At 45.4% G+C, this 21905-nt stretch overlaps 1 protein-coding gene across 16 annotated transcripts in view; it reads left to right on the forward strand.

Annotated features, from left to right (window-relative positions):
- ttn.2 (titin, tandem duplicate 2) overlaps positions 1–21905 on the forward strand; it is a 202703-nt gene that overhangs the window by 11356 nt on the left and 169442 nt on the right. For all 16 annotated transcript variants that reach the window (XM_037686800.1, XM_037686801.1, XM_037686803.1 and 13 more), the window contains exons 13-37: positions 197–339; positions 415–560; positions 652–879; positions 1192–1433; positions 2184–2416; positions 2502–2666; positions 2750–2918; positions 3008–4704; positions 4787–5068; positions 5157–5423; positions 5506–5778; positions 5857–6120; positions 6195–6455; positions 6621–6881; positions 7001–7264; positions 7345–7605; positions 9742–10002; positions 10500–10760; positions 10889–11033; positions 11127–11295; positions 11399–11630; positions 11728–12012; positions 12089–12214; positions 12840–13028; positions 15954–16004. In XM_037686800.1, coding sequence (XP_037542728.1) covers positions 197–339; positions 415–560; positions 652–879; positions 1192–1433; positions 2184–2416; positions 2502–2666; positions 2750–2918; positions 3008–4704; positions 4787–5068; positions 5157–5423; positions 5506–5778; positions 5857–6120; positions 6195–6455; positions 6621–6881; positions 7001–7264; positions 7345–7605; positions 9742–10002; positions 10500–10760; positions 10889–11033; positions 11127–11295; positions 11399–11630; positions 11728–12012; positions 12089–12214; positions 12840–13028; positions 15954–16004 — 6875 coding nt within the window. The remainder of the gene's footprint in view (positions 1–196; positions 340–414; positions 561–651; positions 880–1191; positions 1434–2183; positions 2417–2501; positions 2667–2749; positions 2919–3007; positions 4705–4786; positions 5069–5156; positions 5424–5505; positions 5779–5856; positions 6121–6194; positions 6456–6620; positions 6882–7000; positions 7265–7344; positions 7606–9741; positions 10003–10499; positions 10761–10888; positions 11034–11126; positions 11296–11398; positions 11631–11727; positions 12013–12088; positions 12215–12839; positions 13029–15953; positions 16005–21905) is intronic.

The following is a 21905-nucleotide window of genomic DNA, read 5'->3' on the forward strand; positions in this document are numbered from 1 at the left end:
CCAGTCAGTTCTAGGTCACCATACCAAGAGCCAGTCAGTTCTAGGTCACCATACCAAGAGCCAGTCAGTTCTAGGTCACCATACCAAGAACCAGTCAGTTCTAGGTCACCATACCAAGAACCAGTCAGTTCTAGTTCACCAAACCAAGAACCAGTTATGTACATATGAGTAGATACATTTTTCTTTTTCCTATCAGATATAAAGTTGCCTATAAGAAAGAAACTGGAGAATGCAGACTGGAGATCTCCATGACCTTTGCTGATGATGCTGGAGAATACTCCATCTTTGCTAAGAATCCTCTCGGAGAATCCTCTGCGATCGCCCTCCTAATGGACGAAGGTATCGGCATCATTGTGTTTTCCTCTTTGTTTACAGGACCACTTCCTCACAGTCTTTTTAAATATCTGTTTACAGATCAATATGAAGCCTTTATGAAGCAGGATGTAACGTATAAAGCCGAAGTGACAACGACTGTGGTCCCAGAGCCCCAGCTGGTCCTGAGTCAGTATGAGCAGGACCAAAGGAGGGTGATCACCCCAATGAGCTTTGTCTCAGAGACGGTACTCTTCCTACGGACCTGTACCTGTGACATGTTTAGTAGTCCACCTTTCATATTTAATGTTCAACACTGTTTATATTTCATTATTTTAGGAATTCCTCATATCAGCCTTTGAAGAGAGAATCATCCAGGAGATTGAGCTGCGTATCATGAGAATCACCTACAGAGAGCTGGTGATGGAGGATGGAGAGCTGATGGTGACCATCCCTGAGGAGGAGGCAGTACAGCCAGTCTTTGATACCCTTGTCAAAAACTACCGGATTGTGGAGGGAATGGGCGTTACTTTCCACTGCAGGATGTCTGGAAGGCCACTGCCCAAGGTGCTGACAAGTCACCTACATTTACATTCATTCTTATCTTCATTTTTATCTGTAGAACCAAACCAAAGGTGCTAAATTACTCTCTACATCTACACTTGGGCTTAAATGTTAAACCAAACCAGGTATAGTTAAAGTACTTTGTGTAACTCATGGTCATTGTTTTCATAAACCTTAAGTCTTTGGATTTTCTGGGTCTTTAATCTGTTGTTGAGCTTCTGTTAATGATGTTTTCACATTGTTGTAAAAAGCTGAAAAAAGCACCAGAAGGACCTGTTGCAGAGAATTTATTGTGCCATATAAACTTCTCGACAGATTGTTTGGTACAAAGACGGGCAGCGCATCGTGCCCAGTGGCAGACACCAGATGGAAGTTCTTCAGGATGGACGGGCCAGTCTTCGTCTGCCTGTGATCCAACCAGAAGACGAAGGCGTGTACACAGCCTTTGCCTCCAACATGAAGGGAAATGCTGTGAGCTCAGGGAAGCTCTACGTGGAGCCTTCAGGAGCTGTAACTCCCCCAAGATACACGTCACATTCATCAATGCAGAGAATCAGGTAGGTCCTAAAGGGACTCAGAAACTGGAGCGTTTACTTCGAGAACTAAGAAACTAAAACCTCTTAACTAAAGAGCAGGATTGAGGTTTGAAATTGAGACTAATCAATGGTTGCCCTTTTTATTGAGAAGTTATAGAGTGAGAAAGGGTTAAGCTCAGATCTCACTGGTCATCTTTTGGTTTTCTCCATCATTCCTTCTTGCTTCTTCTGATAGTTCTTTGACAACTTACAGAAGCTTAAAAGATGACAATAGGTACCCAAAGTGAGCAATTAGCTGGTTGACCTGCTACAGAAGTAGATATTTACTCAGCTTTTAGTACAAATAGATGCTGAGATGGTGTAGGGACAGGGCAGCCGACTCAGGACCCGAAGGTCCTGGGTTCGATTCCCGGTCATTGCACATCTTGTGGTATCTCTGAGCAGGACACCTAATCCCAAATTGTTCCCCGGGTGCTTGCATAGCTGCCCACTGCTCCACCTGGGTGTATCCCAGGCGCGATGGGTTAAATGCAGAGAGCCAATTTCGTCTTTGTATGGGAACATAAAATGATGACATCACATAGCACTTTATTTATTATTATATTATTATTAAATCAGGAACATACAGAATACTCATTATTTATGATTCTTCTAGTCCAAATTTGTGTAAATATGTCCCTGTTCTAAGCAGTCCAACAGATCCTGGGTTTTGACATTTTGAAGCTTTCAGTATCAGAACCCTTCGATATTAATGCTGCAGTCTCATTTTAGATCCTCATCTCCTCGTTCTCTGAGCCGCTCCCCTGGCCGTTCACCCAGCCGTTCACCCGGACGCTCTCCTGCCCGCCGCCTCGATGAGACTGATGAGGCTCAGCTGGACAGACTTTACAAACCTGTGTTTGTTATGAAACCTTCCTCCATAAAGTGCTCTGAGGGACAAACTGCCAGATTTGACCTGAAAGTTGTTGGTAGACCGATGCCTGATACTTACTGGTTCCACAATGGTGAGTAAAGGCATTAAATACTATACATAAATCTGCCTTTGACATTTTTGCTTCTTGTAAAGTCTGTTTATTCTCCCATCAACAGGGCAACAAGTGGTAAATGACTTTACTCATAAAATAGTGATTAAAGAGGATGGTACACAGTCCCTGATCATTGTCCCTGCGGTGCCAAAAGACTCTGGAGAGTGGACAGTTGTAGCTCAGAACAGAGCCGGACGAACTTCTGTATCTGTAACTCTGTCTGTCGAAGGTAAGTTTGTTCCATCATTCAGTTATCCAGTGTTATTGAGAAAAATAATATCACAGTATCAACTGTTGTTCTGGAATCTGCAGCTCGAGAAAGTGTGACCAGACCTCAGTTTGTTGAAAAACTCAAGAACATCACAGTGAAGCAGGGAACTCTGGTTGAACTGGCTGTCAAAGCCATTGGAAACCCCCTGCCTGACATCGTCTGGCTGAAAAACAGTGACATCATCAGCCCACAGAAGCACCCACAAATTAAGTAAGTATTTCTACTGTAGCTATGGAGGATTTTCTAACTCTGAAACACTTGATGATTTACTGAATACTTTGACTTGTTGCTTATTTCAGGATCGCAGGAACCAAAGGAGAGGCCAAATTTCAGATCCCATCTGCTGCTGGTTCAGACAGCGCCTGGTACACCGCTACAGCCATCAACAAGGCTGGCAGAGACACCACCCGCTGTAGAGTCAATGTTGAGGTTGACCACATGGCCCCTCAAGCTGAGAGGAAGCTCATTATCACCAAAGGAACCTACAAAGCCAAAGAGATTGCAGCTCCTGAGTTGGAGCCCCTCCACATGAGATATGGCCAAGAGCAGTGGGAAGAGGGTGACCTTTACGACAAAGAGAAGCAACAGAAACCTGTGTTCAAGAAGAAGCTGACGTCAATCAGGATGAAGCGTTTTGGTCCAGCTCATTTTGAATGCAGACTGACTCCAATTGGAGACCCCACCATGGTGGTGGAGTGGCTACATGATGGCAAACCACTGGCTGCTGCAAACAGGCTGCGCATGGTCAACGAGTTTGGCTACTGCAGCCTAGACTATGAAGTTGCTTATGCTAGAGACAGTGGAGTCATCACCTGCAGAGCTACCAACAAGTTTGGAGTTGACCAGACCTCAGCGACTCTGATTGTCAAAGACGAGAAGGGCCTTGTTGAGGAAACACAACTTCCAGAAGGCAGGAAAGGAGTGTACCGAATGGACGAGATTGAGCGCATGGCTCATGAAGGTGGACCTACTGGAGTTAGTGTGGATGAAGAATCTGAGAAGACAAAACCTGAAATTGTTCTGCTCCCAGAACCAGCCAGAGTGCTGGAAGGCGACATCGCTCGATTCCGCTGCAGAGTGACCGGTTATCCAGCTCCAAAGGTTAACTGGTACCTCAATGGACAACTCATCCGCAAAAGCAAGAGGTACAGACTTCGTTATGATGGAATTTACTACCTGGAGATTGTTGACATCAAGTCCTATGACTCAGGAGAGGTCAGGGTGGTCGCAGACAATCCTTTAGGCACAACTGAGCACACCGTAAAACTGGAGATCCAACAGAGAGAGGACTTCAGATCAGTCCTGCGTCGTGCCCCTGAATCCAGGGTTGCAGAAGCCTCACCAGAATCAGGCCGAATTGGATTTGATATTGTCAAGACAGACAGACCCAGCGAGGTCCCACAGGACAGGGAAGTTGTTAAACTGCGTAAAACCCAAAGAATTGTTCATGAGAGAACCTCTGAAGAGACTGAAGAGCTGAAGAGCAAGTTCAAGCGCAGAACTGAAGAGGGCTTCTATGAGTCCATCTCTGCTGTGGAGTCCAAGTCTCATAAGAGAGATGATTCTTACGAAGATCTACTCAAGAAGACTAAAGAGGATCTGCTTCATCGCATGAAATTGAAAGAAGAGGAAGAAAGGAGAAAAATGGAGGAGCAGGGCCAAGTCACTATCCCCACTTTCAAACCAGAGAGGGTCCAGCTCTCCCCCAGCATGGAAGCACCCAAGATCTTTGAGCGCATTGCAAGCCAGACTGTCTCCCCAGCAGACGAGGTCCGTTTTAGAGTCCGAGTCGTTGGTAGACCAGAACCAGAGTGTCAGTGGTTCAAGAATGGTATTGAGCTGGAGAAGTCTGAGCGTATTTACTGGTATTGGCCTGAGGACCACGTGTGTGAACTGGTGATTAGAGATGTTACAGTAGAGGATTCTGCCAGCATCATGGTTAAAGCCATAAACATCGCCGGAGAGTCCTCGAGCCATGCCTTCCTTCTGGTACAAGGTAAAATCTCTTCAGTCAAAATCTCTCTAGTTATATCATTTTGTCCTTTTACTCACACTGACTTCTTGGTTTCTCATTTCAGCCAAGGCAACAATTAGTTTTACCCAAACTCTGGCAGATGTTGGTGCCAATGAAAAGGACACCATGGTGACCTTTGAGTGTGAAACCAATGAACCATTTGTCAAGGTCAAATGGCTGAAGAATGATGTTGAGATCTTCTCAGGAGATAAATACAGGATGCACTCTGACAGAAAGGTTCACTTCCTGTCCGTGCTGATGATTGAGATGAGCGATGACGCGGAGTATACTTGTGTGGTTATAGATGATGAGAACATCAGGACGTCTGCAAGGCTCTATGTAGAAGGTACTAACTCTGATTTTAAGTCTTGATTCATTTGTTTTTATTGTGTTCTGTTGGAAGCTCAAGGTTCTTGATGCTGCTCTGTACCCAGGTGCTGCCCTGGAGCTCATCAAACACTTGGAGAACATTGAAGTACCAGAGAGTTATGCTGGGGAATTTGAGGTTGAGTTGTCTCGTGAAGATGCTGAAGGCACCTGGTTCTTTGGCGAAAAGGAACTCTCTCCCAGCAGTAAATACATCATCTCCTCCCGCCGAGGAAGACATTCCCTGTCTGTCAAAGAGGTCAGGAGGGAAGATCAGGGGAAGTATACATTTGTATGTGGAGACCTTAGGAGCAGTGCCTCACTAAAGATGAAACGTAAGCTTGTGGAGGAGAAGACATGGTAAAAGTTGTTTGTTTTGTGATGAGAGCTTTAAGCACAGTGTTTTTCTCTCTTCAGTACGCCCAGTGACCCTGATGCAGCCCCTCACAGACTTCACTGTGTGTGAGGGTGACATAGCTCAGCTGGAAGTCAGGTTCTCACAGGAGAACGTTGAAGGAACCTGGATGAAGAACGGCCAGGCCGTAACTGCCTCAGACCGGGTTCACATCGTCATTGACAAACATGTTCACAAACTGCTTGTTGAGAACATCAGCAGAGATGATGCTGCTTCTTACTCTTTTGTGGTTCCAACTCATGACATCTCTACCTCAGGAAAACTAACTGTTCAAAGTAAGTGTTAGAACCACAAAGGACACAGTTTTGAACCACTTTGGCCTTTTGAATACTTAAGTTCTGTCTTTTTTTCAGCTATTGACATTGTGGTGCCACTGAAGGACGTGTCCTCCGTCGAAGGCTCAAAAGCTGTTCTTGAGTCTAAGATCTCTGCTCAGGACATCAGCTCCGTCAAATGGTACCACAACGATAAACTGCTAGTGCCCAGCGACCGGGTCCAGATAGTGCCAAAGGGTTCCAAGCAGCGTCTGGTCTTCACCAGGACCTTCGCCTCAGATGAAGGACATTACAAACTGGTGGTTGGAAAGGTTGAAACCAGCTGCAACTTGGCTGTTGAAGGTGGGAGAGACTCAACATATTCTGGTTCTGGTTTCAGGTTCTAGTCCCATGTCCTAACAGTATTTTTCTTACAGAGGTACATATTGTGAAGCACATGGAGGACAAAGAGTGCTCAGAGTCCCAGAACGTTACTTTTAATGTTGAAGTTTCCCACCCTGGAATCGACCCAGTTTGGACCTTCAGGAACCAGCAGCTCAAAGCTGGAGTCAAATACAAGCTGGAGTCCAAAGAAATGTCTCACATTCTCATGGTCATTGACACCATGAAGGACGAGGAGGGCCAGTACATGTTCCATGCCGGGGAGAAGACTTCCAGTGCCAACCTCACGGTCTCTGGTGAGTCCAAACTCAAACAGATGAAAAGGTAGTCTGATGGTTAGAGGAGCTAATCAGTCCTGCCATAGGCTCTGGAAAACAGCTGAACATTCTGTAGATGAATGGTTCCGGTTCTACAGGAAACACTGAAACACAGTCAGAACTGTTTGTTTCTGCCTCCACCAGGTGGCGCCATCACACGACCCCTGCAGGATGTGACGGTGGCTGAGTCTCAGACCGCTGAGTTCGAGTGCGAAGTCGCCAACGCTGACGCTGAAGGCAGGTGGCTGAAGGACGGTCAGCTGGTGGATTTCAGTGAGAACGTTGTAAGTGAGGTGATGGGGGCCATCAGGCGCCTCGTCATCGTCATCACCAGACCGCAGGATGTAGGAGAGTACACCTACCAGGTTGCCAACTCCAAAACCAGTGCCAACCTCAAGGTGGAGGGTGAGTACCAGATTCTTCCTGCTAAACTAAAACATTGGACTCTGGATCCTGAACCATCCAGTTGTGACACAACTTAATTTTACGATTTTGTTTTTTCGTGTTTGTTCGTTTTTTTGTAGCGGTGAAAATTAAGAAGACTCTGAGGAACCAGACTGTGACTGAGACCCAGGAGGCAGTGTTCTCCCTGGAACTGACCCATCCGGACGTGAAAGGATCCCAGTGGATCAGGAACGGAGTGGAACTGCAGAACAGTGACAAGTACGAGATCACATCTGAAGGGACGGTCCAAACTCTGAAGGTGAAGGACTGCAACACACAGGACGAGACCGTTTACTCCTTCAAACTGGGAAAACTGTCAGCCAATGCCCGACTGAATGTAGAGAGTGAGTATCTGTCGGCTCCGATTCATTCGTTCCGCGACAGCAGCTGTTTTAAAAACATTTACCTCTGTTTGATTCTGCAGCGATAAAGATCGTGAAGAAGATTAAGGATGTGACATCACTGCTGGATGGCACCGCCTCCTTTGAGATGAGCCTGTCACACGACAACATCCCCGTCAGGTGGATGTTGAATGGCGTGGAGCTGAAGTCCAGCGACAAATGTAAGATTCTGTCGGAGAGGAAAGCTCACAAACTGATCCTGCAGAACGTGGATGGCAGCGCCGCTGGGGAGTACACGGCCATGGTGGGACACCTGCAGTGCAGCGCCGTGCTCACTGTGGAGGGTACGCTGCACTCCAACACCCCGTCATGACCCGTAACACGGAAAACCTTAAAGTGTCACTGAATTACGTGATTCACAATAAATTAAGTTTACTAAATTTACTGCTTTTTTCTCTTTTGTTCATTAGTTTAAACCAGGTGGAAACAATATTGTTCTCAGATATTAAGACATCTGGTAAAAAAACAAACTACAATTATTAGATTAAAAGACAGAAAAAATGTAATATTAAAAGTTCAATCAGATGAAAGTTTAATTCATGAGAACCTTTAAAAACTACATTTACTGCCATGTTCTGACACAATAAACGATAATTAAATCAACAATAAATAAACTACAGAAAAATATTTATAAGAGAAGCATCTTTTAAATTAGTGTATAAATAGATTGCTTATTAAAAAAGCCAGAACATCCTGCTCAACTTGAACAAAAATGAGGAAAGAGATCTAAAGCAGTGAGAACAAAAAACAATAATAAAAAATAAAATAATAATGCATTTTAAGCCTACTTTTAAAATACCCAATGTAAGCAATATCTTCGTTATTAATACATGATAAAAATAGTATAAAATCAAACTAAATTATATAATCGAAGCCAATAAAGGAAACAATAATAATTTAAAATGTTATTAAAGATTTAAAATGGTCAGGGAGTGGTTCAGTGTGAACAGGTGTGTTTTCAGGTGACATTTGAAACTGAATTCAGTCTTAACGGATGTCCAGCTGCTTTTATTTATTTAGACTGTTCCACAAATCGGAGCCCACCAAAGTAAAATTTCTGCTGGCTCTGGTTCGGAGTCTGGTTGATGGACTCTGGTGGTACAAACGTTCAGGTGTTTCCATGGAGACATGAACTGACTTGACATTTTTATTAACAATTTTTAGAGGAGATTTATAAAAGCTGAAGTTCTGGTGGGTCCGTATGGAGCCTCTCAGAAACTATTGCAACAGCCTGTTTGGCCACAAAACCTAAGATCTAAATTTTTACCTAACTTTTAAACTTTGATCAGGAGCTGAGATTTTTCACAAGTGACATTAATTGTAAACATAAAAAAAAACGTTTTTGGGTATTTTTTCCAAGCTGAATATGTTTATTTATTTTTTTGTTTATAATGTTGTTAGTGTGAACATTGTTGCCATCTAGTGGTACATCAATGGTATTACAACATTTGTGTTAGAATGCAAGATGGAGCCTATTCTCAAAAGCAGCAGTAGTTTTAAACAGGAAGTTCATGCAGATAGCTCAGCACAGGTTTGACACAGGTGTGTTTTATTCAACCTGCAGACACTGAAGTCACACCTCAACACAGGAAATAACAGTAATCCAACGGATTAACAGAAATTACATTCTCTGAGGGATTTAACAAAACCTGAATTTAAAGTAAAAAAAAAAAATCAGAAAAACAATGACAATATGAAATAAATGGGCCAATATCATCGTCGTAACCTTAGAATGAGTTAGATTTTTTTTTTTTTTTTAAAGAAAATGATTTGTTTAGGTTGAAGGAGTTTCTCTCCATCTTTGTTCAGACATCTAGTAAAGCTCCAGCTGAGCCTGAACAGCTGATGGGCTGAGCAGAACCAGGCAGAACAATCTGTAGATCTAAAAAAATAAATAAACGAAAGAGAGAAAAATAGACATCAGGCTTTTTAAACACTGACCCAAACAGCACAAACAATTAAAACAGTACGAGGCCTAAACCAACTAACTAAACCCTAAACTAACTTCCCTTCAATATGAGCAGAACCATCAGAACCAACATGAATAAAAACATGAGGGAAGAACTCTGTGACCCACTGGGTCCAAGGCAGCAGTCAGATCCAACAGAACCTCCAGAATCAACAGCTCAAATGGATTAGTTAACCTTCTAAAAGAGCAGTTTATCTGCAGTTGAAACGAAGATTTACAACAAACTACTGACACCAGTTGAGTCAGAAATTTAACATAAAATTAAACATCAAACAAATCAAAACGATAAATTTTACTTTAATCTGTCTTCGTTCTGTCTCCTTCCCACCCGCTGAAGTTTTGAAAACTTTAGAAGTAGACATTTTATTTACCTCAGTATTCATATGATCTAAATATTATCTGATGAACAGACGTCTAGATGGATTTTAAATGTTTGTTTTATCGCCTGCAGCTCTGCGAGTCACCAAGCCCATGAAGAGCGTGGAGGTCCCGGAGACCCAGGCGGCCACGTTCGAGTGTGAAGTTTCTCACTTCAACGTGCCGTCCACCTGGCTGAAGGACGGCGTGGAGATCGAGATGAGCGAGAAGTTCAGGATCGTGGTTCAGGGGAAACTCCACCAGCTGAAGATCATGAACACCAGCAGGGACGACTCTGCAGAGTACACCTTCGTCTGCGGGAACGACCGAGTGTCGGCCACGCTCACCGTCAACCGTAAGAACCCAAAACGCATCTGGCAACCCGGTTCCATCACAGCTGAAACGGGACGGTGCACAGAAACATGCTGAGAGCTAGAGCTGATTTTAATGGTCCTCACACCTCCAGGCTTCTCCAGTCAACAATTGATGGCAGTAAGCCCCACCCCCTCCACACCTGGCCAGTTGTGAAATTTAGCCCCACCCACACCTTTGGACACACTTATAGTTTTATAACTTTTAATCAGAGGCTGTGCCACCACTTTCATTAAAGTTCTATTGGACCCATAAAATTTTGATTTGTTCAAAATTTTACCAAGTTTCAGGTGTTTTGGAGAATTCAAAAGTCCCTCAAACAACTTGTTTGGCACAATAATAATAATAATAGTAATAATAATAATAAAATCTTGCATTTCAACGGATCTACACATCCCCTCTGGTGCTCGGGTCGGTAATCCGTTTTTACCAACAGGTGTCTCCTTCTCTTCACTGAATGTTGTTTCTCCCGTCCTGCAGCCGTCCTCATCACCTCCATGCTGAACGACCTGAACGCTCAGGAGAGAGACACCATCACCTTCGAGGTCACCGTCAACCACGAGGGCATCACCTATAAATGGCTGAAGAACGGCGTGGAGGTAAAGTCTTCAGACAGATGCCAGGTCCGCACCCGGCAGCTCACGCATTCGCTCACCATTCGAAACGTTCACTTCGGGGACGGAGGAGAGTACCAGTTTGTGGCCGGCTCCGCTGCCACAGCTGCTAACCTGTTCGTCGAAGGTAACAGTTCAACTTTGATTAGCTTAGAAAGATGTTGCTGAAGATAAAATACCTTTAAAATAGAAGAATGAATATAAAACTTTGATCTGCTCATTGTTTTGTTTCATTTATGTTTTTTTGTCTGTCAGCTCGTGTAATCGAGTTCACCAAGAAAATCAAGGACATCAAGATCACTGAGAAGAAGAAGGCCATGTTTGAGTGTGAAGTTTCTGAGCCAAACATCCAGGTGATTTGGATGAAGAATGACCAGGAGCTGGACTTATCTGAGGAAAGGTCCGTCACTGATAAAACCTCCCCCACTTCACTAGCTGAAGCTTGCTAAGGTCAAAGGTCAGCTAGAAGTCATCTCATGTGCTGTCTTCACAGGTACATAGTGACAGCAGAGAAGTACGTTCACCGCCTGATGATCCAGACGGTTCGAATGTCTGATGCCGGAGAGTACTCTGTGGTGGCTGGATCGAGTGTCTCCAAGGCCCACCTGACTGTGGAGGGGCGCGACATCCGGATCTCAGAGCCTGCTGAGCGCGAGATCACAGTGGGTCCCTTCTAGATTCATCTTGTACTGAAGTTTAACTTGACTTTGTTTGGGGAAGAACATCTACACCTGCGTTTGACGTTAACACCGACCTCTCTCACAGGTTCTGGAGAAACACAGAGCCACCTTTGAATTTGAGGTGAATGAGGATGACGTGGAAGGTAGCTGGCTGAGAAATGGCGTGGAGATCCAGTTCTCTCTGGAGGAGAGGTTCAGCTATGTGGCCATCAGGAAGGTGCACCGCCTCACCATTTCTGAGACGTACAGGAGCGACGCCGGGGAGTACACCTTCATTGCCGGCAAGAACCGGAGCACCATGAACCTTCGAGTTAACAGTAAGTCCATTAGGATGGCCTCCAAGGATGGACCAGTGGAGATGGATCGAGATATCTTAAAACTTTGAAACTGACCTGTCCTCCTTGTCTTTTTCAGTCCCAGAGCCTCCTCAGATCCTCCGTCACATGGAGCCCCAGTCAGTGGAGGCTGGGAAGCCAGCGCGCTTCTCGGTGCAGGTGAGCGGCGTTCCTCCACCTCAGGTCTTCTGGTACAAAAACTCCCAGGCTCTGTCACCGGGCTTCAAGTGCAAGTTCCTGCACGACGGCAACGAGCACACGTTGCTGCTGATTGAGGTCTTCCCCGAAGATGCCGCTGTCTACAACTGTGAGGCCAAAAATGACTACGGTACAGCTACCAGCACCGCCATGCTCAACGTGGAAGGTAAGACAGGATGTCCTGCCTGCAGAACAGAGATGTGAACGGGACTCGATCTGATCCAGGTTTGTGTGTACCGCAGTGTCAGAGGTGGTTTCTCCAGACACAGCTGCTCCCATTTCTCCTCCCGTAATCATCACGCCCACCGCCGACACCTCGGCCAGAGAGGGGGAACCAGCTCACTTCCTGTGCAGAGTCCGTGGAGATGGTGAGGAACTTCCCATTTTGTAATAAATTTACATTTTTGCCATTTAGCAGACTTTGTAAATCAAAGCTATCTAGAGCTGAGGAACAACACTGAAGCTTTGATACAGTAAGACACCGTTAAGGTCAAAGATTTATTTTCTTGGATGGCCAACAGATTGCTCTGAGAGCCAGTGAACCTTCCTCAGTTTGACTATAGAGAAGCTGAGCTTCAGACAGAGATGAGTTCTTCCTGTAAGATTGACAAACACAGTTGAGCATCATCTGCATAGCAGTGAAGTGCAAAGTGAAGGGACTCCATTACTGATCCTTGGAGCAACCCACAGGAGAAGTGATTGTGTCACTATCATCCCTTGAAATAACAGAGACACTATTCATCCTTGGTTCACCAAGTGAGAGGCGCTTTAAAGACGAGGGTCATGGACAGAAGAGCCGTCTCACTGGGGTGACCTCTCCTCAAGACAGACGAAGATCAGTCAGAAGGTTTTATATTCAATCAAGTGTTTTGTAGCTGGGCTGAGAAGCATCAGGACACCAGTTCACACACATGAAGGAACTGAGACTCGAAACTCTTATGATGAGCTTTATCTTGAATGACTACACAGCTTTTCTTCCTTATCTCGGTGCAGACGTGAAGATCAGCTGGTTCCACAAGGACAAGGAGATCAAGCAGTCGGACTTCTTCAGGATGTCTCAGTTTGACGACAGCTGTCAGCTGGAGATCTCCAGAGTTTATCCAGAGGACGAAGGAGAGTACACCTGCGTGGCCTCCAACAATGCAGGGAGAGTGTCCTGCTCTGCCACCCTCACTCTGGACGGTGAGTTTTTATGCTGTGGACCGAGCCACGATGTCAGACCAGTAGGGTCCATTCAGAACACCGACTTGGATAAACGTTTTAAAAACCAAAATATGTTTGATTGATTCAAGTCAGCATCATTTTTATTGTCGTTCTGATATTGACCACAGGTTCAGTGTTCTGTGGTTTGTAGTTCCAGATCTTTCTTCAAAGTAATAAAACTGGAGGAGATGGTGGTTTATTCACATCACACGTCTTCATCGGGTCCTGAACAGGTTCAGTCTGACCTCAGACCAACAGTTTTCACCGTGTCTTTATTAAAAACATTAAACCAAAATCTGTAAAAAAAAAACCAGGTTCCAGTCCTGGTTCAGAACCTCCTCCAGCAGCAGAACTCGAGTGGGTTTTCTATAGGACTTTATCAGTCTCTCATGGTTCTGGAGGAGTTCTGGTCCACTCCTCTTTTTGTTGCTCAGCTCCCTAAAGGTCCCACTCAGCATTTCCATCAGGTTCAGGTTCTGGACTCTGTCTGGACCATTGCAGCACCTTGGTTCTGTGCTTTCTGACCCATTCTGTTGTAGACTAGCTGCTGTATTTGAGATCATGGTTCTGTTGGACCCAGTTTGGTCCAAACTTCATCTGTTGGACAGATAACTCCAGAACTCTTTGGTCTCCGGAGGAGATCCTGGTCCACTCAGTGACTGACAGGAGCCCAAACCATCAGCCTCCACCACCGTGCTGACAGCTGGGAGGGGCTGTTTGCTGCAGTGCATTCTGGGTAAACGTCTGTCCTTTGGTCTGGTTCTGTCCCAGATGTTTTGTGGTTCCTTCAGATGAAACGTTCGAGAGCTAAGCGGTGCTGCCATCTTGTTTTTGAGAACACATTGAAGTGTTTTTATTTTAAAGGAAATAAATAAAGACACGGTGTGAAATCTTCTGAGGCTATGCTGAGTTTGGTTTATTTGGTCCTGATCCAGTCGGTCTTAAACCAACTATGGGAGCGGTTTCAGACTGGCCTTCTTGTGGTGCTGGCTGCTCAGGGACTGGGTCTGTCTGTGATAAACCACGTAAAGCCGTGAACCTGCTTCCTTTCAGGGGAGAGTCCAGCAGGAACAAGTCCTGCTGAGCCTCAGAGGCACGTCTCTGCTGCCAGCGTTAAGAAACCCCCCGTGGGCCACAAACCCGTTTTCACCCAGCCCATCACAAGCTGCACGGTGGCACACGGGGAGGTGGCCCGCTTCCACGCGTGCGTGTCTGGCACGCCCAGGCCAGAAATCAGCTGGTTCCACAACTGGCAGCCGGTCCGGCCCACCAAGAACCTGGTGTTCCACTTCGACGAGGTGACAAACGTCGCAACGCTCATCGTAGTGGACACTTTCTGTGAGCATGCGGGACAGTACACCTGCAGGGCAGCCAACACCGCCGGGGAGGCGGCGTGCTCGGCCACGCTCACCGTAACCAGAGAAGAAGATGAAGCAGGAGGTAACACCTGGCCACACCTGGCCACCGGGTTTTCTGTCTGAGAGATTAACTCCGAGGGGATGTCCCGACCCGAACGGGTGGTCAGATCCAACCTTTCAAGTCGTCTGCAGAATCAGTCTGAAGACAAAACACGAGAAACGACTCATTCAGAAGAAAAACTGTCGGAGGCAAGAATCAAAACATCCCATGTAGTTTTTAAACCATAAAAACTGTACAGCATGAGCTCACATCTCAAGGTCAAAGGTCAGGAAGCAGATTATTTTATAAAATGTGTTTACAAACAAAAGACGATTCTGTTTGAGCTTCTCTGATAGAAAAATGCTCAGAAGTTGTAAAGACCTTAAACTTGAATACACAAGAAAAACAAAATAATAAAAAACTGAACGTAAAGGCAACAAAACGGTGACATCAGAAGGTCTACGGTCAACGTTCCAGAAGAACGGAGTTTAGCTGCTTAAAGTTCACAACAAAACATTTTATATGCCTGAAGCTCCAACTGTCACTGCTCACAGCACAGATCGACTCATTACATGCACGTTTTGACGAGTCCAAACAATTTCTGACAGCCGAAGCTTCGTGTCTTCACCCAGCAGAGAGGGAACACTCGGGTTGAAGATTGAAGCATTTATTGATGTTACTGCAGCCGAAGGGTCCTCGACCTGCGGCTCTTTCTGCAGTGACTTCAACCAAAGAAACAACAGAAGTTAATTTGAATGTAATAACAACAGAAAAGGTTAGTTTTAGTTTCCTCTATTTGTTTAGAAAAACATCAAATATGACGTTACTAATAAGATAAATAAAATATATTTATATAAATAAGATGAACTTGTAAAAATTAGTGGAGTGTTTTGCAAAAATATGAAGTTATATTTTAAAGAAGTGAATCATGAAGAACCTGACACTGGTTGTCACGTTTATCGATTCAGGCGTTTTTCATCTGAAACTGAGAACTGGATCGGGACATCCCTCAGTCCTCCATCAGCTCTGACTAACACCACAGAGACCACCAATCCTGAGATTTTAACCTCCTTTACCGCTCCTCACAGGAACAAACCTGCCCTCCTCCTCCTCCTCCTCCTCCTCCTCCTCCTCCTCACAAAGCTCACACCTTAACCTCTGTCCTGCAGGAAAGTTTCCATCTCTTCCTCGGGTTGATTTCTCACCTTGTCATTCACGTTTCTCCATGTTTTACAACAATCACACATTTTTTTCCTGCTCGTTTCTGTTTGAGTGTTTTCTATTCATCATTTGAGCAAAGAACGCTGGAAGTTTCAGTTTCTTTCATCAAATATGAAAAAGAAGAACAGAAAAGTGGAAATGTCATGTGGTTGATCTTCAGCATCTGTCCAGTCTCCTCAGCAGCTCAAATATGAGCTGAAACCTGTTTCTTTGAATTCCTCTGTTTTTACTCCAAACTGTGACCAATATGGCCGAACTTGACCTGAAGGTCCATTTCCTCCACAGTGACCCATGTGAGGGAGCAGATCGAAGCCACCATGGAACAGGAAGTTAAAGGTAAGAGCTCGTCCCTCTGGTCTCCACACACCTCACACAGATTGTTAATTACAGGCGAGCAGCAGCCTGGTTGGGTGGGGGGCGGGGGCAGTCTGATCAGATTAAACCCTCTGATCATCTGGACGTAGTCTGTCAGCAACAGGCGACTCTGATCCAAGCTGTGAGGTTTTATTTCCTGTGAGGAACCAGCTGAGAACCTGCTGCATGCTGGCTGGGCTGGTTGGATTACAGTCGTCCTGTTTCCACAGATTACTGTTAAAGCTCAGAAACGTGTTGAACTGTCCCTTTAACTGGTCTCTGGTCTTCCACAGTTGCATGTCATGTTCTTGAGTTCAGATGGACACTTCTTCTTGTTTTGTACTTTTCAACCTGCTCTTATTTTGACGGGATTCTGTGGTTTCCTCCTGCAGAGCACTCCAAAAAACTTGCTTGTACTGTTTTTATAAAAAAAACTTTGCATCCAAAGGTTCGTTTTGGCATGAAGGATCTTCTGATGTTCTCGGAGAAAAGGCGCAGGATGTGTATCTTTTAAAGTTCTTGTAATATCTTGAAATGCCCTTTAAAAGATATGGAGGTCTGAGCCTGACACCTCCTCCTGCAGAATACGTCCTAGCCTGGCTTGCAGATAGTGGGATGTGATTCCTGTGGTTTGCTTTCTAAATAACACCAGTAAAACTATATTAGTTCGAATAAACGCCTTCTCGCCCAATTTTACAGCTTCGTTCTGTAAACTTCACTCCAAAGTTCTTTTTTACTTCCTGTTAAGGATTAGAAAGGGCGTTTATTCTCTTGTCTGCAAGTCAGGTAAGGAACTTTTATCAAAAAGAAAACGACAGCGAATGTTGGCCGCCCAGCTTGGAAACATGTTTTCATTTTATCAATAATAAAATAATTTATGTTTTGAAGAAATTTCCACAGACGAAGGATCAAAACTTCCTGCAGGTTTCTAGTAAAAAGAATCAAGTCTTGCGTTTATTCGAACAAATATGGTGAGTGAATTTTTATTATGGCTTTGTGACTCCCAGCATGCATTTAATATTTCCATTAATGATCATCTTTTCCGTCTCTGGTGAACCTGCAGAGGTAGTTGAGCTCTTCTGTTTGTTTCTGTTTGCAGAGCTGCTTCATCACCGCGGCACTGAACTCACCAGCACCCGGCAGCTCCGCGGAGCCTTCTCCGACACTGAGGAGTTCGTCGATCACGGCCTGGTGTCGGCCAACCGCTGCTCCAGCAGGACCTCCTCCATCAGCTCCTGGACAGAGAACATCAAACCATCCTTCACCAAGAAGCTGAAGTTCCAGTCTGTTCTGGAAGGGGAACCGGTAGAGTTTAAGTGTAAACTTATTGCTTGTCCTCCACCAACTATCCTCTGGTTTCATAATAACAGATCCATTCCTAAAGAGCGCAGGCGCAGGATCAGTACTGACAGCAGGATGCACATGCACACCACCTGTCTGTTGATTGACAGCATCAGAGAGAAGGACTCTGGCAGTTATAAGGTGATGGCGATAAACACGGAGGGCTCTGCTGAGTCCACAGCATCTCTGCTAGTTTCACTCAGGGAAGAGCAGTCTGCTAACTACCTGGGTTTTGTCCGTCGCTCAGCCAAAGCTCACGAGAGCGTAGACAGCTTGGCAGAGGAGAGGAAGGAGAGGAAGTTCAGGGTGGACCTCAGGTGTGTAGGGTCTCCGTTTGATAAGATGTCACAAGTCCATCGGGGTAGGTCCCGATCTAAGAATGCTCTGGTGCGTGCTGTCATCTTCAGATCTGGAGCTGCTGCTTCTTCTAAAGAAAAAGACTCAGAGAAGGAATCCAAATGTTTGGAGACTGCTTCTGAGCGTGCTCCATCCCCTCCTCCGATGTTTGACAGGCCTGGGCGCTTTAATGACAGGTTCAGTGACATCTACTGTGACCGGCGCACTGGTGCTCGGTTCAGTGATAAGTTCAGTGACAGGTGCAGCGACAGGTACAGTGACAGGTTCAGTGACACAGAGAGCCTCCACAATGAGGTGAGAGCAAAACTTAATACTCTGCAAAAAGCTGTGAAACAGAAAAAGAGGCTTTCTGTCTCCACAATGTCTTCATCTGAGTTTGAGATGGAATCAGTCACCAGTGAGTCGAGTTACGCAGAATATGTAGAGAGGCTGAGGGTCAAACCTGCCTCTCTGCCTGATGTCCAGCACTTCAATCGGCCCTTCGATCAGGAGGACAAAAAGTCAGGCAGGGAACCCTCTCAGCCCCGAGCCAGACACTCGTTTGAGCCTCAGTCCAGAACCAGGGCCATTCAGATCATGAGAGGAGAGCTGGTTGACACCAAGGCGTTTCAGGGAGAAAGGAGGTCAGGTGACAAATACTCAGAAATTCTGGAGGATAAGAACGCTGCTGAATCTCAGGCAGATGGTAGATATGAGCCGAAGGTCAGGGAACATCACAGAACAGAGACTGAGCTGAGTCACAAAGATCTCATTTATTCTGAAAGTGCAGACAACAGGAAATTTGTCCCAGAGGCAGAATCACTCCTTACTGAGGCGGTTCAACAAAAAGTCTCAGAAACAGCTAAAGGATCAGAGGAATCACTCAGAGCTCAGTACGAGAAGAGTCTCGAGGCTGAACGAAAGGAGTGTGAGGACAAACTCCTTGCTCTGAGAATCAGGAAGTGGCAGCAAGGGAGTATGATGTCAGAGGAAGAGATGTTCCACCCGGAAACTGAAGTTTCTATGGTAACTAAGGAACAGTACCTTGAGCCCATGGAGCACATCTACCCCCAGCAGGAGTTGGTGGAGAAAAGATCAGCTGAGGCGAGGAAGCCAAAGTCCTCCACTTTCCAAAAAACGTCTACCGTAAAGGCAAGAACGCTGGACACTGGACACATGGAGCCTGAGGAGCACATTTATACCCTGCAGGAAGATGTGAAGAGAAGATCAGATGACAAAAGAGAGACTATGCATCCTTCTTTCCAAAAAACATCAACTACAAAAGCAAGGATGTTCAGTCCTGAAGCTGGAACACCAAAGTCTCCAAAAACACAAACTGGAGGAGAGAAAGGAGAGAAGTCCACTTCCACTGGTGGTGTAAAACCAGCTAAAAAAGCAGAGGAGTCTTTGAGGGTGCAGTATGAGAAGAGCTTAGAGGCTGACAGGATGGAGTGTGAGGAAAAGCTCCTCGCTCTGAGGATCAGGAAATGGCAGCAAGGTGTGCAAATGTCAGGGGAGGAATCATTTCACTCTGAGACAGATTTTCCAGCTGATGCAAAGGAGCAACTATACACTCAGCAGGAGTTTGTTAAGAAAAGATTGGCTGAGGAAAGTGTGAATATCCCATCTTCTTTTCAAAAATCATCTACTGCCATGAAGGCTGGGATGCTTGAGAGTGAGTACATAGAGCCCAAGGAGCACATTTATACCCAGCAGGAGTTTATGAAGAGAAGATTAGCTGAGGAAAGCGAGACCAGACTCCACTCTTTTCAGAAAATATCTGATATGAAAGCTAGGACATTGGGCACTGGGTTGATGGAGTCTGAGGAGCACTTATACGCCCAGCAAGAGATTGGGAATAAAAGATCAGCTCTGGAAGGTGAGACCACTCCTTCCTCTTTCCTAAAACCACCTGGAGTGAAGTCCAGGACATTGGGCACTGGATTGATGGAGACTAAGGAGCACTTATACACCCAACAAGAGATTGTAAAGAAAAGATCAACTCAGGAAGGTGAAACCATCCTTCCATCTTTTCAAAAGCCATCCATTATGAAGGCTAGGGCACTGGACACTGGGTATGCGGAGCCTGAGAAGCATATTTATACCCAACAGGAAGTTGTGAAGAAAATATCTGTTCAGGAAGATGAGACCATCTTTCCTTCTTTCCAAAAACCATCCACCATGAAGGGTAGGGCTCTGGACACTAGGTATGTAGAGCCTGAGGAACACCTATACACTCAACAGGAGGTGGTAGAGAAAGCTGGGCCTGTGGCTCTTACTCAGATACAAGTATCAAAGTTACAGAAAGTGGAAATCGGAGCAGAGCAGGAGGAAACAACAGCTCATTTGCCTAGAATCGGAATGAAAGCTCAGACAAGAGAACAGGAGGCATTGGTTCAAGCTGAATCTGCACAAAAAACACCCTGGATACAAGTTGGAGCAAAAGGAGTAGAAGCTCAGTCACCTAAAATAAAAGTCGGAGCAGAGAGGAAGTTGTTTGAGAGGTCAAAAGAAGAACGAGAGCTCCAGCTCTCCAGGGAAAACCTCTCAGAGCTGGAAAGTGAGAAGTTTATTAGTGAGGAGGAGGCCTTGACTGAGAGAATTATGAAATGGCAACAGGATGTTCTGATGGAGCAACATCAGGATGTGGAACTAGAGTCAGACTGGGCGGAGGGTTATCCTCGGTTCCAAACAGAGACCACCTCCAAGGTTGGGAAAAATATTACAGAATGCAGCAGAGACATTTCTCCAGGAAACATCCCCAAGGAGAAATTGCTGCTGAGCAATCCAGTTCCAGCTGCTTTCCAAGATCAGGCAGGTGAAGTCCTGCAGTGGCCACCAGCTGAGGAGATGTTGACAGAGGGCCGAGAGACCAGGCTGCAGACAGACAGTGAATACTTTGTAAGTGAGGAAGAAGCACTGGCTCAGCGCATCCTGAAATGGCAACAAGACGTTGTTGAGCCGGAGCTAGAGTCGGAATGGGCTTTGGACAATCAAATCAAACAGTCTGGTTCTGGGTTTGAGTCCCACGTTCTTCCATATGTTGATCAGGTTCGACATGGTCCACCAGCTGATGGAGCTCCTCCAAGTACAAAACCATCACCTCATCAACAAGCTGAATGGATCAAACAGTCTACTGTTCAAGAGTCATCTTTTATACCAACCAGTCCTCCATCAGGTCCTAATTTACCTTCTTATGTGGCTGCACCTGTTGCTCCTATAGAAGCTTCATATCAACCCGAAGATTTGGTAGGGGAGGCTGAGATGAGGATGAACAAGGAAGAGTCTGCACTGACTGTTGATAAATTAAGTCACCAACGCTTCCAGACAGATGTGAGAGATAAGAGAGGGATAAAAACGGAGATAGGAACTAGCAGAGGGAGCAATGACTGGAGACAACAGACACGTTTGTCTACCACAGAAAGAGGTGAAGAGTCAAAAATATCAAGAGAAGGTGCAACAAGTTCAGGAACCTCCAAACAACAAACCATAAAGAAAGAAGAGAAGAAATTCAAAACTCCAGACTTTCAGGGAGATGTTAATTCTTCAGGCTCCCCTCCAAAGTTTTTGAAAGAGATATCTTCACTCAAAGTAAAAGTTGGTGAGTTGTCAGAGTTTTTGTGCCAGTTCCAGGGTGATCCTCTGCCCACCATTAACTGGCTCAAAGATGGACACCCGATAGCCGACCACCCAGACTATGATATCACAAACAGATCTAACACCTCCAAACTGACGCTTTTCTACCCAACAACTTATCATGAAGGGACGTACGACTGCATTGTAACCAATGATCATGGTGAATCTATCTGCAGTGCCACACTTGAGATTTCAGACAAAAAGGTGTTGAAAAAAACTGGTTTCACCCAGGAAGTGTTTGTCACAGAGGAACCTGACAAACATGAGCAGAACCTGGAGAGTCTGATAGAAGAGGAACTTCATACCTACACGGGTTCAGGAATGGCAACCCTTCAAGTTCCTCAGACTGTGATCCACAAACGTCAGTGCTTAGATGAATCATCCATCTCCTCACCTGTGGAAATCAGAATCACAGCTGCAACTCCTCTCCCAGAAATGTTGGAGGAAAGCAGCAGCAAGGACCAGCCACCAGCTCTCCCAGAGAAAACTTTAGAAGTTCTCAGTGATGAGGGAGCCGCTCAGACATTTAAACACAAATTTACCTTCTCCTTTGATGTGGTTGGAGAAGCT

This window comes from Nematolebias whitei, chromosome 13, assembly GCF_014905685.2.
Source record: "Nematolebias whitei isolate Nwh7 chromosome 13, NemWhi1, whole genome shotgun sequence".
NCBI lineage: Eukaryota > Metazoa > Chordata > Actinopteri > Cyprinodontiformes > Rivulidae > Nematolebias > Nematolebias whitei.